The sequence below is a fragment of the Xiphias gladius genome, chromosome 2 (assembly GCF_016859285.1).
Source record: "Xiphias gladius isolate SHS-SW01 ecotype Sanya breed wild chromosome 2, ASM1685928v1, whole genome shotgun sequence".
Classification (NCBI taxonomy): Eukaryota; Metazoa; Chordata; class Actinopteri; order Istiophoriformes; family Xiphiidae; genus Xiphias; species Xiphias gladius.
This window is the reverse complement of record NC_053401.1, coordinates 6,139,571-6,154,132: the sequence shown is the minus strand read 5'-3', so window position 1 is coordinate 6,154,132 and position 14,562 is coordinate 6,139,571. Positions and strand designations below refer to the sequence as shown.

General features: G+C 42.0%; 1 protein-coding gene across 1 annotated transcript in view; it reads right to left on the bottom strand.

Annotated features, from left to right (window-relative positions):
* sema3c (sema domain, immunoglobulin domain (Ig), short basic domain, secreted, (semaphorin) 3C) overlaps positions 1 to 13,767 on the bottom strand; it is a 41,225-nt gene extending 27,458 nt beyond the window's left edge. Inside the window, exons 1-2 of the mRNA XM_040144849.1 lie at positions 13,617 to 13,767; positions 9,142 to 9,325 (exon numbers count right to left, since the gene is read on the bottom strand). Coding sequence (XP_040000783.1) covers positions 9,142 to 9,277 — 136 coding nt within the window. The 5' untranslated portion in view covers positions 9,278 to 9,325; positions 13,617 to 13,767. The remainder of the gene's footprint in view (positions 1 to 9,141; positions 9,326 to 13,616) is intronic.
* Between the last annotated feature and the right edge of the window lie 795 nt (positions 13,768 to 14,562).

Here is a 14,562-nt window from a genome sequence, read left to right as displayed (position 1 = left end):
AAATCGACAACTATTTTAATATTTAACACATAACACAGAAGTTAGGGGACTTTTCGTGAGAGAGAAAAAACCAGGGCAAAATTAAAGATGAAAAGGCCGAGATATTCTTACTTTTAGACCCTAATATGTGTCAAACTTCAAAAACACTGGATCCATAACAAAACTGAAGAAGAAGTGTATATCATTAGACACTCCTTTCCTGGTGAACACCCACTTCCTTCCAACTCCACACCTTGAGTTTGTAACAGTCTTAAAAATCTGACTTTAGAGAGCTCCCTCCTAGGATACAGATGACTGTATAAAACTGTTTTTACAGACTATACTGACCCTTTTATGTAAAATTGTTGGAATGCCCGTTTAAGTTAAGCAAAAAAATTGTCAAATACTTTCTGTTTACAGCTTTTCAAATGTCAGGATTTGCTGCCTTTCTGTGTTTTAGATCTTTGTTTTAGATCATAAATATCTCTGGTTGACATAAGCAATGTCCCCAAAAAGCCTGGTAGTAGCTTTTCTGGAGCTTTCAATCATATCACATGACCTTCCTCACAGATGGAGATGTTCAAATTTTCATTCCTCATGTTGGCTTAAATATTGAAATTATATGAGTAAAATATTGTTGGTTCGTTTCATGAAAGCAGGCTGTACTTTTTGTTTGTGCTGTCACTACAATCTTAAAGAAAAGATATCTGAAGAAACTGCAAGTTGTGATCATTGTGGCTGGTAACTCGGCATTCAGTAAACCGTAAGAGAATTGATTGTTCATGGGCACGGACACTTGGGTAATAATCCAGAGAGGCAACAAGCTATCGAGTTCGACAAATGAAAAAAAGAACATCCTCTTTTATGTGACTGTGGTGAGAAGCTAAGTAGAAATAGAAAGAAATGTGGGCAACAGGAAGGGACCTGTCATTGTGGCCCTGTTTGTATGGCAGCAATTAAAGCGCGGGGGAGATTGCAGTGCTCTGTTGTGATTATATAGCCAGGAGAGGAAAGGCAACAACCACATAGAAGCTCTCCTCAGGTTTTAAACCCCATAAGACTTTCTGACAGACTTGGACTCCAAAATTGTTCGCGTGATCAAATAACAAAGTTTTACAGCAAATCATTCAGCAAACAACGTCTCTGTGGTTCCGGTTTGGGATGTCCATACAAGGAATGATTTGTTGTAATGCAGCATTGTAAAGATTAGAGCTTCACAGTGGCTGGAAAGAATGTGGGATCTTTATGAGAGAGGCAACTGTAGTTTTGGACTGCCTGGGTCTGACATTTCAGAGGCCGATGCCAACTGACTAAGCTGGTGCCACTTGAACAGCCTTAGCGTCTTCTTCCAATTTGTCGCGATATAGCACAATGCGGCAGAACACGAAAGGAAACACTGTGGCATGATGATTTATTTTGAAGGGAAATGTGGTGGCAGAAAAGTGGTTAACACTGAAAAACACAGCTGTAGTTTGTAAGATTCCCCCTTCTGTTTGCCAAATGAAGGAGTCATCTCATAAAAATCCATCTTCAGAAACTTTTCTGTCTACTTGAAAAGGTAATAAAATCAGCATGGAGCAACAATATGGGATTATTTTGTCAGAACATTAGCTGAGCCATTATGAAGTACGGGTGAATAGCTTCAACAAAATTGACTGGGAGTCTGGAGTGTGTAGCTTTTTTTTTGATTAACACCAGTGTCTGAACACAAGCCAAAAGGTCCTTGCGCCTAATTAACACTTAAGGGTCCGACAGTGGGCCAATTACAAACCAACCTTAGTGTCTCCCATGCAAATCAGCCCTAATCAACTGGCTTTCTACCTGAAAGGCCAGCATGAATAAATTAACTCCATGCTAGTGAGGCTTGCTTTCCATTCAGCTCAAGGAGAATCTGTTCTGTGGTTGTCAGGGGCAGCCTGGGAGGACCCCAAACACCCATCTTGATAAATATTGAAGCAAGGGCTTATACTGCCCCCTCGCAATTCAGCTCTCCTCACAAGATGGAATAGGTTTCTGACTTCAAACCTGGTGCCAAATACCATTGCTCTTTGTCCAGACAATACTAAGAGCTCTTGGGTTCAGTTCTAGATGGCTGCACTTACCCGACACAGCATTGGCCCACTCATACATGCTACGCCAATAAAGTACTTAACCTGGCAACTGACAGGCCCCTCTCCAGATAAAAAATGACTTTTGCCCACACGGCCATCCATTCTCCTGGGGGTCTCAGCCCAATGGCATACAGTAATGACTGGTGGCGCATACATATGGCAGAAGGGAAGTTAAGGTGTCCTTTCAGTGTGAGCAGACCACCCAGGACGTCTCGCACTGGCTGACAGAGTCGTCCGATTGTCTGTCCAACAGACATACTCCACATTCCCAGGCAGGCTGCACTCAGCACTCAAAATGCAAACAGCATGTACAAATTTACTGTACTGCAACTACTTGTCATGGACAGATGCCAGCGTTTGTTCAGAGAGGGAAGACTTCTTATATAATGCATCTCATTAGTTTCCCAATTGTTGTCTGTCACCAATTATCTATATCCACACATTCGTAATGAGAATCATATGACCACACAGAATGCCGGAGCGCTTATGTATGCCTTCTTTCACGATGTATCGTCTGCTTCACTCCGGACATGTGAGCCCTGAATGTATTTTCTCCCTCGGCTATGTGTATGCGTTTGTGCAGAGTGATGTTATCCAGCACCAATGTCAACTGCTTCAATGCATGGCTGACCTGCTAAGGTGTTGGCTAATATTCCCTGTAGGAGTTGAAACTTGAGATGACAACCTGTCCATCATGCTGCTCCGCCAGGCAGCTATTTTGCGTTACCAATGCCCCAATTAGCACCTGGCCTCCCCTTCACATGTCACCGGCAGTTGATCTTTCACACAGAACCAACCCGTCCCATCAGCAGCCCTGTCTTTTAGCCTTGACCTCTCACCTGCACACACCAGGAGCCTCTAGTTACCGCTCACCTCCAGCAAGACGGTAAATCTGTTATTTTACTGTCACTGAGGCTCTTGTAGAGACTCTCAGAGTAAGGGGAGGCTAGCAGGAGCTATGTGTCTGAGGGTTCTTGGAGATGATGTATTTGCTAGTCATGGAGAACAGCAAAAGTAAAAAGAAAGCTCAACCAGGTGGGACTCTTCTTCTCTGCCATATTCAAGGCTGATACCCTGTCATTTTTTTAAAAAAAAGCTACACTTCCTGTGTGACACGATGTCACTGAGGTCATGGGGTTGTTTCTTTGGTGTTGAGTGAAGATGAAGATTTGCTGTGAGGGCAACAATGAATATATGCACCTGTTTAAACTTTTGGAGTTGGCTGTGCACTCCAGGAAAAAAGGTTGTTTACATAATCCTTTGATCCAGCTGCTTAAAGAGAATCAATTCATGTCATAAAATATTTCCAATAATGGAAAAGGAATCTGTCTGATAGATAGCAAATGCCTTTTTTTTTACCTCTGCTATGTCAAGCAGTACTCGACAACTCTACAAAAAAAGTAGGTATTGAACAATTTCATAACCCAAGCTTACAATATATATTACACAAAAGAGGAAGAAGTACAAACAAATGTGCAAAAATGGTTTAATAAGAATTGGTTACGGATTTGAGATAACGCCAAACTCCAACCCAAGGATTTTCCAGTTGACCTTGGCTATCCTTGAAGAGCCTCTGTCTCTGTTCATATTGATGGCTATTGATTACCTTTCAACATGTTGCAGTGGAAGAATAATAAAACATTCAACAGGGGTAGCAAGGTCAGACACAGGAATGGCTAAACACAGAGACAAACAGAGAAAGACAGGCTGACAGAGGAGCTGTCAAACATCTCACACGCTGCTTGCCCCAAAGCAAGTTGGAGATCGTTGCACTCGCTAACCCTCCTGCAGAAAATGTCCATTCTGCAACTCAGGTGATTAGATGGACATCTTAGCACATTAGTCTGGGGAAAGTGCATACACATATCGAGAAATAGCTCTCTTCATGCCATGTGTACAACAGTATTCAGGCTCAGAGCAGACACACACATGTGACGCTAACCTATAGCAATTTGTAGCATGTCGCTGTATGTCCTTGCCAACAGCTTTGACGGGCCTATGCTTTGCACTGCCAAAAATTTCCTGTAATCACAGAGCATCACTGATTTTACTTAAAAGGCTTTATTATGTTTACCTCTGTAAAGGGGAGATGCTAATGTGGAGGTCTAATGTAAGACAGAGGCGGGAAGCTGTTTTATGTTAGAAAAGAATTCATCTGAGCGCACAGAGAGAAAGACCTCCTAGTCAGCTTCTGGCCACGTGTCAGCATTGATCTTTTACTCTTTGCCCTTTGGCTGACCACAAAAGACCACTACATACCGTTACCCATACAAGTCTGTTGTCTGCATCGCTGGATTCATTAAACAGCCCATTTAAATACACTTCCATAAAATCCATCTAAGTGCTGAGAAAAGTGATATGATTCATTATAAGTAGTTAAACCTTAAGGAAAAGAAGGCCATGTGCATCAGATTATTCTTTCTTCCACTCATATTGGATTTAAAGCTGAGACATTACCTTACAAGAGGTTGATACATGATCAGCTAAGACTACCTTGGCTCGACAGATCTCTTCAAGGAATTCGGAAAACACAGTAAGTAATGTATTTTTCAGATTAATGAAAATCTTAAACAAGTCATGGTTGCCTCAAGATTCAAGTATTTGAGTTATGTTCTTAGCAGCAAAATAGCTTGTAGATTTTGTTTCATATCTGTATGTAACTTGCGAAGCTGGAAAACCACATGAATTTAAGAATGATTCAGCAGAATGCTTTGTAACTGAAATTCAATCAAGTCAAGGAATGAACAATGAGGCACTTACCACGAGCAAATACGTGCACTCTCCGACTTACTGACATGCACACACTCCTGAAAACCCTCACCACCAAATAAACATCCTTAAAAGACTAACGTCCACCTATAGTGTATAAACAGTATCACTCCTGTATGAATAATGGGGAGTGGAGGTAGTAATGAGGCATGATAAAAGCAAGGACCGATCCGGTGTATCCGCTCTCTGAAACCTGGTTCCTGATCTCCACGCCTGGTTCGGTTCAGGCTGTGAATGAAGCCCATGTGGCTCATGCCAGTGTGAGGGAGTGCTCATTAAACCACAGACATCATCTTAATCAATCTCTACTATGTCTTAACCAGGCTTTCAGCCAAACGTGTGTGTGCAAAGATCTACATCCACACAAAAGCATGCAAAGGCCTGTTCACTTTCAAATAAACATCTTTCATGGTTTGACGTTAACACTGTATATATTTCTAAATTAATACTGTATTGAATACTGGAGGTTTGCCAGAACAGGTTGAGACCACTGATGAGGTTAAATGATCCTGATCATGAACACGGACCACTGCCCCAACTGCCAACTGAAGGGATAAATGAGGCTGAGTTGTTGATCCCACCATTCCTGGAATGGCATTTTGGCAACGGCAGGGCGAACCTTGGATACAGTAGCAGAACCAATAAGCAGCATATTAAATATGCTGTGCTCCGCAGTGTTAGCCTGTTTGGAAAAACACTCTTCTCACAGTTAACAGCATACAAAATCAGTATGGTTGTTATTGTATTTGCAGGAGGTAATATGGCAGTTTTAATACTACACAATAATATAACAACTACTTAAACAGTGGCTTATTGTGTCTATTAATTCAGTATGTTCTCAAAAAATCTGGAATCTGTTTTGACAGTGTCTTAAATGAACAGCAGCTTCATGTTAATCCCATCTGTCATCTCAATATATCAAAGGTAGACACACTGTAACTCACCATTAGTGTCATTAGCTAGAGCTTTTAAGATGTGGATTCATACTAGGGTTGGGTATCGATACAAGTACCGATACATTTTCCAAAACCTCACTATGAGGAAAAGAAACTTCTTTTACCCTACAAAACCTTTTTTATATTTGACAAAAGAAGCCAAAGATCTCAAATGTTAAATATTGTCTAAATGCAAGCAGGGCTACAAGACTTTCTTCCTAAATTAAATAATAATACAATAGGTAAACTTTTGATTAAAATGAGTGAATATCTAACCAGAGGCAAGATTACAAATTGCACTAAAAAGTTTTCTAACAGCTTTAAGGAGTTAACAATTACTCCTACTCTGTGTGACAGAAGCAGTTTGGATGGTACCAAACAAGTATTAACCTAAAATTCCAGCCCCCAGAGTTTGGTTGAATAGGAGTGTGACTGACAACAAGGCTGCTAAATCCCTTCGATGTGACGAGATGGTAATAATGCATTTGGACAAGGGCTGTCACTTTTACCCTTCTACTTCGAAGTACAGTTTGAATTTGGGGGAAAAAAATTATCTTTAGTGATCTGTTTGAATTCAAATTTCATGCAAGTAATAGGCTGTACCTTGTATTCCAACTGACCCATCGCATGCCCCATGGCTACTGTTACACTCGTTGCTAACGCGAAACACGGAGGAAACTAGCGGGCCGCACTGAACAGGTAACTATGAAACCAAATCATTTATAAAGCAAAGTGTGGATGCATTTTGTATTTGACACTATAGAATCGTGTATAAAGGTAACGGTAATTTTAGCTCGTCGTTCAAGTGAGGTCGTGAACGCGTCATGAACGAAAGGCAAAATTTTGCAATGTAATGGATTAGGTTAGTTGGAATGCCTTTATTTGAAGTTATTAAAATGATTTTCCAGTCGAGCTTGGCTATCCTTGAAGAAACCTGACACAGGTCAAAATAAATGTTGAGGAGTTATTATCTTTTATCACACTGGGTATCCCTGAATAGTTTTGCAGTGACAAAGGGGGCCTGTGTTTTATTATCCGAGGCACGGAAGGGAAAGGCACTGCTTGAGAGTTTATTATTTGGGTTACTTGCATTTCTCACTGTTTATTATGCGGTTTTAATTGTGGTCTGGCTGCGTTCACCTCTAGAACACAAGAGTAAACAGAGTGAGGGAAAGAGGAATGTCAGAGGCAGCAACTTCTCCGCAGGACGGGAGGCTACGCCAGGAGTCCCGTGAACCTGCATTACCCCTGGATTGGATTTCAGCAGTGACACAAGTAGGAAAAGGGGGGAGGATATTCAAGCGCCCTCATCTCTGTACAACACGAGCGTCTCACTCAGTAGTTTATTTTCTTGATTTAGTTAGTTCCAGCTCCTAATTATTAAAAGGTTTTCCCATCTGGCGGCAGAAGAATTCCGACTCCAGGACTAACCTTTTGGCCACCCAGCAGGTGCCAAAACACCTGCGCTTTCCTCCCCTCCGGGACACCGCTCTTCCAGTCTTCTTCTATGGCTCTTCAGTCATCTTTCTGGCTACCTCGGATGGAACCAGGACTCCCTGAAATTTTTCCCCCTCGGTGAAGACCAGTGTTTATAGGAGAATTGAGCCTCCAATTTACGCCTTAAGAGTCTCCCTACATCTGGTGCTCACTCATGCTGAACTCCCTCCTGCAGCCGAGAGGGAGCTGTGACGCTCATCCTCCTCAGTTCAAAAATGTTTTGTAACTCAAAAAATAAAATGTGCACCTACTGTACTAAGTTAAGGTGCTAAATCAAAGTTAGAGTGTAAATTCAAACCCGAGGTTGGCTGTTAGCTTTGAATAAACATCCTTCTACTTCACAACTCATTGTCCACGGCTCTTTACTCATAAATTCACCTAAATGCATCCTTGGGTTATTACAGCACAGTAAAACACACACATTTACCTCATCATACAGATAAACATTGATTAAAAATAAATTCCAGAGTCTGTTAAAGAACGAGTGCAACATTATCAAACTCTCCTTTTATGGTCCTCCCTGAGGTGAAACACGCTTACTGTAAGTAACACAGCTCAAATCTAATCCTCACTTAGAAAGGGAATGGAGTGTTCCAGGATTATAGGGATTGGCTCATTTTCAGCATGGTCACCTTTGACCTTTTAAAATGGCTATTTAGAAAAACTGCGGAGCGAGGAGTGAGAGAATAATGTGACTGGAGGGGACAAAACGCAAGATAGTGATGGTTTTTGGGATAGTGATGGTCTAAGCTGTCATATTTAACAGCTCACACGGTGTGTAGAGGAGAAACAGACTGGACCATGAGTAAATATTTAGAATGAGAAAAATCAAAGGAAACTGAAAGAACAAACCAGAAAGAAAGACAGAAGAGAACACTGAAGCGTATAAAGGACAGACTGAGTCCAAACTGGGAAAAGACGTGGCACAAGTAAGGCAAATTTAGTTACAGCCTGAGGATTGAAGAAAAAAAAACAAAAAAGAAGTACAGCTGCTTCAGCCTCACATTGTAAGACTTTTTCTAAGCGTATCAATGCAGGAACCTTACTGACGGACAGCCTCAGCTGCTCCGCGCTGCCTAATCCACCGCGAGAGGTAGTGAAAGGTGATCAAACGTCTCCGTCAGCCCCCTGCACACTATCCAGTCGATGCAAAAAGGTTACTGCGCCACTCACAGTGCAGGGGCACGGGTGATCAGCCAGCTCGCCCACACTGACTCATGCGATCACACACACACACACACCCACACACAGACACACGCACAAATGCTCAGCCTGCTTACCCTTAAAGTACACTCTCATTTCGAGGGAACATCAAAAATTCATAAAATAATCTATGTCAAAAGAAATTAAATAAAACAAGAGAATCAAATCCACAGGCAGCAACAATACCCACAGGCCTGCAGTACAGAGTGGTGTGATTAAATTTTAACTAGGAACAGATTGAGGATAGTTCTGACAAGCAGTGCCACCTCCTGCAGAGGTTTGACTTTCTGCTTACACACAGCAGGACAATGTATGGACATGCACTGTCCAGAATAGAGCTTCAAGGCCGTACATAGTTTGAAATCTTTCAAGCTATCACATCAAAGATGAATCTGATTTAAAAAAAAATTAAAAAAAACAGCATGGTTGCATAAGATCTGCAAAGTTTTGTCAAGATGTATACTAATTCCATAATGATAAAGCCCCTGGCTAGCCTTGATTATCATACATTTGTTTGGCATTAGCGCACTAAACACATGGCATCAGCACAACCTCATTGTATCTGCAGCAAAAAACAACAAGCAGACAAAGGCCAAGTTGATGGTTTCCATTCATTTCAGGGGAGCACGTTTGTTATTTCTTCTTACCCTCGAAGGAAAGGAAGACTCTGGGCAGAGGCTGTGGGAGGCTGGAGACCCCGGTGGAGAGGAGCGAGAGAGCCAGGAGGGAAAGTGCCACAGCTGACACCAGAGGTGGCCTGGCCAACCCCTCCGGCTTGCCCATGACTGCGCCGCTCAGGAAATGCGTCCAGTCACCACTGCCTGTTGGAGGCTGTTTGGAGAGAAAATCAGGGATTTTGAGCGAAAGTTTCCCTCACTTTTGGAAATCATACCATTATAAGTTGACCAAAAAAGCTAATTCCAAAGTGTTGAGTTTTACCCACTTTTGCCTCTTCAGCCGTTGTTAAAATCACCGCTAAAACTTACAAGCCACGTCTTCAGTGTATTCCCAACAAACTGCCATTTCGGCTAATCACACATTGTGTACCAGAAGAGCTTTCATGAAAGAAATCTACCTGAAACGTACCTCAAAAAGAAATCTAGGTTAAAAATTGGGCAAAGTTTGTTGTAAAGTGTTTTTTGCTAAATGACAGGGCTGTATTACAACTTGAAATATCGTTTAAATCAATATTAATTGACATTTTGGCAGAGGAACAAACTATAAACACATTGCCAGTGACTCATTATTACCTCGTAAACGCTGTGATGACCAACAGTTTCTTATCTACACGTCCGACAAATACAGAGCAACATTATCATTCATTTGGAGTCATGTTTCTTGATGCCTGGTGAATATCTCTCCTTGTAGCTCTGGTTTGGTCTGCATTATTTCCAGATGGAAATATCTGGCTCTTCAGTCGCCAGCTTCGTCTGTCTGCTCTTTGGTGCTGTGCAGGTATAGCATAAAGTGAGTTTATCCTAGCTTTTTTCACTAAGAACAGCCACTGTATCTGCTGCATCTGGAAAGGAGGTGACGAAGTTGAAGTTGCCGTAAAACCAAAGCACCAGGTTTGTCTTATATTTCAACAGATTACTTGATGATGTAATCTCATACAAGTTGTGCACGTAGGTGCTTTAATCATGATATGACTAAATCGGTGCTTACTGGGAGGCGGCAGTTAACAGAATAATATATTCACGTGAGAGTGTCATTGAGAATATTTACTTAATTTAAGTGCAATACCATCCATTGCTATTAGGATAATTAACTTTGCTAGAAAACAACCCATGATATATTTTACAGGTAAATCATCAGTCTGACAGGCCCAGAAATGCTGACTTATGAAGTACAGCGTAGGCCAAACTGCACTGAATGAAGACACAGATGAGAGCACAGCATGTCTGTTAAATCCAATCCCTTACTATATCCTTACAGATGTACCCTCTTAAATATGAATGAGTTAAATCTGCACAAAAGAGCTGCCGGAGATACGCTCCCCTCAGCCTCCTCTTGTGCAGTTTCCATAACAGGACAAGAGTAGCTCAATTATTGATAGGGGCAGGTACTGTACCGGCCGCGGGACGCGAACTTCTGCAATGCAAAACTCCACTGCTGGAGAAAGACTTGGCTGTTTTGACCACCCAAACTGGCTGCTACCCTACCTGAGCTGCGGAAAAATCGCACTGCACTAGATTTAAAAACCACCCTTTCGCATGCTAAGAGAAAAAACATGTTTTTAGAAGAGGGTGGATCCATGCTCTCATGGCTTATAGATGGGCAATGAAAAATTAATGGCCCAGAGATAAGAAAGCTGCATTATTGCTATGAAAATTTCAGTTTAGGGTGTAGTGTACAAATAGGTTGAGCTAAGGGTGTGTGTGTGTGCTGGAGTGTAGCGTGACTGATACACAGCAGAGGTGAAATTCTACTGTTCATTTGCAAAAGGGATAACATATGGAGAACTGCAGAGGAATGGGATCTCTTTGGCCGCGCTCGAGAGAAATAAAACAGCATGGGGTTTAACCAGACGGCCCCGGCCGCTCTACTGCAGCCGCTCTCCCACTGCATCATCCACACACACACACACACACACACACACACACACACACACACACACACACACACACACACACACACACACACACACACAAAAACACTCCCTCAGAGCCTCCTTGAGCTTGGGCGTTTGCTGCTCTAGCCCTGTCCCGAGGCTCAGCCCTTGTCTTATTCTGGCTTCTGTCCCCAATTCCTAAGGGGTTGGTTCACCGAAATGACAAAAAACAAATTTTCCTCACTTGCCTCTAGTGGCATCTAGTCATGAAAATAGCTTTGTCTTGATTTGCTAAGGTTTTGAGGAGGCCCTCACTGCTTTCATCCCAAAACAATAGAGGTGAATGGAGCAGTTTTTTTAGTGTTTTGGGGCAAATCCACATCAGGTCTCAAGTCTTCATAGGCAAAATGCAAGTCACTTCCAAGTTTTTTAAAAATGACACAGCATTTGTGTGTAAATATTCATGGGGTATGGTCATGCCAGACTCCCCTGTCACCGTATTTTTTAAAACTTTACTGTTCCACAATTTTTCCAGGTCAAACTTGAGTCTTTAATCCTTTTTGCCTCACAGCAGTCAAGTCCAAGTCAAATCACAAGTCCACATTTTATGTTTTAAACTCGACAAACTGGCTCCTCTTTTAGCCCTTAAGAGTCTTACAGCTTTGATTGTCGTGCACGCCACGTGATTTACTTTAACCACAATCTTTCCCTAACCTAAACCAGGTGTTTTTGTTGTCTCATCCTAACCACAGCTCATAGCTATAGTTTATTTGCCATTACCATGCTCTTTCCCTAACCTATAACCATGCTGTCATGTGCCGCTATTGTAGAAAGCCAGGATTTTAAAAACATCAGAATTGGGCTTAAAAAAAAAAAAAAATGTTGCAATCGAATGTAGTCTGGTGTTTTTCAGAATTGTCCCATATTGACTTATCTTGCATGGCGTTAGGGTTGAGATACCAGGAAGTGTGAAATATAATCTAATTTTAATCATAAAAGTGACTCAACCCTTTAAACTGTTGAACTTCCCCTCCTCGCATGCTCGGGGAGGTGGGTGATCTCCCATTGGGAGGCTCGGCCATGGAAATGCTGGTCTCACAGCTGCTAAACTCATCGACAAGGGAGTTAGTCACCTTCTGAGCATCTTATGACATCCCACCGGATCAGGTTTAGACTTCCTTAGTTTCACAAACACCTTCATTTCTTTGAATGAATGCACTCAGCGCCACTCTCTGTCTCTCTCTTGTGGAGCACCGTAATGCTCGCCTGGAACAAACGATCGGCCAGTAATAGGTGTTTTACTGTTTGTTGCCATGAACAAAATAAATGCTTGAATTAATATCGGTGAGCTCCTCAAAGTCCAGAACTTCCAGCGCTGAGTCTGCCAGGAATCTCTGGGACGGCAATTAAATGCCTCTCCACAAAAGGAGGTCAGCCTGAGTGAGTGGAGAGTTATATTTCCAGTGGGGTGTAATGATAATTGTGTTTATTGTGCATTCCTTGGCTGGCAGCCTAATGAATTTTCCATCTCACTTTTTCAGAGGCACAGCTCCAAAACATTGATTAAAGCAGAAAACTGCAGAGCTGTTTGAGCAAGTAGCCTTTTTTTATCTCATTTTCCAAACTGGGTCTGTGATTGTTTGGCTCCCATTTGCTCATGTTAATGCTTTTAACACATGAACACAATTTAGCGACAGGAAATTGAGGGTGACAAACTTCTGGATTTAGGTTTGACAGACTAAATCATTTAGTATTTTGGTCTAATTCTTCCGAGACTGGAGAACAAGAATTACAATCTAAAATGGTAAACAAGTTGCTCTCTGCCCCGACTCTAATAGGATGGTGTGTGTTCCTACCACACCCTGCCATTCAGTTGTCAGTGGCTCTGTTACAGCCACACATTCCCTCACACACATGACTAGCAGGCGTAGCTGAGAGTGTGTATTTCAAGTATTTAAACTTTAGAGCAACTGATTAAACAACATATACAAATCTTGTGATCGCAGCATTCACACCCTGTGTTACTGGATAATCCTCTACACATTATTAAATAACTGCTTTTTATAATAAAAAGGCAACGGTTGGTTAAAGCTTAAAGCAGAGAAGAAACAGTTTTATGGAATAAAGTTGTGTAAAAATATTCACTGAACCAAAGAACCATTAAAAAAAAACGCCAATTTTCAGTTTTTGCCAGCTTCAGGATACCACAGCAATTGCAACATAGTCATGACTCATATTCTGGAAATTTATTGTGTATTTAAAATAGACAGTAGCCCCAAAGCACATGCAGGAAATAAAGCATGACACAGTGATCTGATGTAATATTACACAAGATTTTTAAAGCGCAGCAAGTGAAATGTGTTAAATTTGGCAGACTCCGAAATAGTCGGATTGCGTTTACTTCAGCTATCCTCACCAATTCTCACTGGTGGGACTCTGCACCTGTTCGCCTCAAGCCTACCACCTCTTCTCTGCATCCTGCCTCAGTACAGTACGCCTTCGTACGGTACAGCAGGTAAACCACGTTCTTATAGAGAAAGGATTAAGATCAGCCCGTGGTCCAGGACTCACCTTTCAGGAGCTTTCTCCAGTGTTGTTCCTGCTTGAAGAAGCCAAACCAAACCTGGGTCTTATTTATCCCCCTTTTAAAAACACCTTGTTTCCAGTCTCCTCTTGTGACACCAAAGAAGAAAAATGCTGCTATTCCATCTAAGTGCTCACAGAGAAGGCTTGACTGAGAGAGAGAGAGAGAGAGAGAGAGATAGAGACAGAGCACAGGGGAGAGGAGAGGAGAGAGGAGAGGAAAGAGGGAGGAGAGTGAAAAGACAGAGAGGGCTGGTGTCCTATTACACACTCTCGATTCAAGCCCCCCCCCCCCTTACATGATCGTCCTCCCTCCCTCCCTCTGTTAACTAGACAGCAAGCAGATCACTTGAACATGTACAGTTCAAAACATAAGAGGTGGAAGACTCACAGAGAGAGAGAGAGAGAAGCCCGAAAAAGGTGACGCCTGAAAGGTCAAACACACTCAGGACTGAGACTGGTTTTAATGGTTGGATGATCAAATGGCCATGATCTAATTTTCCTTCCATGGTATGAATGAAATCAGACCATTTTACAGCCATGACTTTTTTCATCTGCTAATTAACTTTTATGAATCATCTTGTAAGTATTTGCTGTAACCATTTAAGAGCCAGGCTACATTACATCATGCAGGGAAACACAGCTCGGATATGGAGTTTCACACTGAAAATGCTTAAACTAAGACCAAGAGTCTACAGCCATGCTACCTACTCTCTAAGCCTGCACTGAGGCACAGCGGTGGTCTGAGTGAGCTAAATGCTAACATCAGCAAACTAAATTCAAAGTAGAGCTGAGGCAGAGGGGACTGACACTGGTTCTGACCAAATACTAAAGTGATGGAAAGATTTAAATTTTGACCCAGTGATGGCACTAGAGGAAATATTAGGGGAATCACCAAAATTATATCTTCAGGGGAACATGAATGTCTGTATAA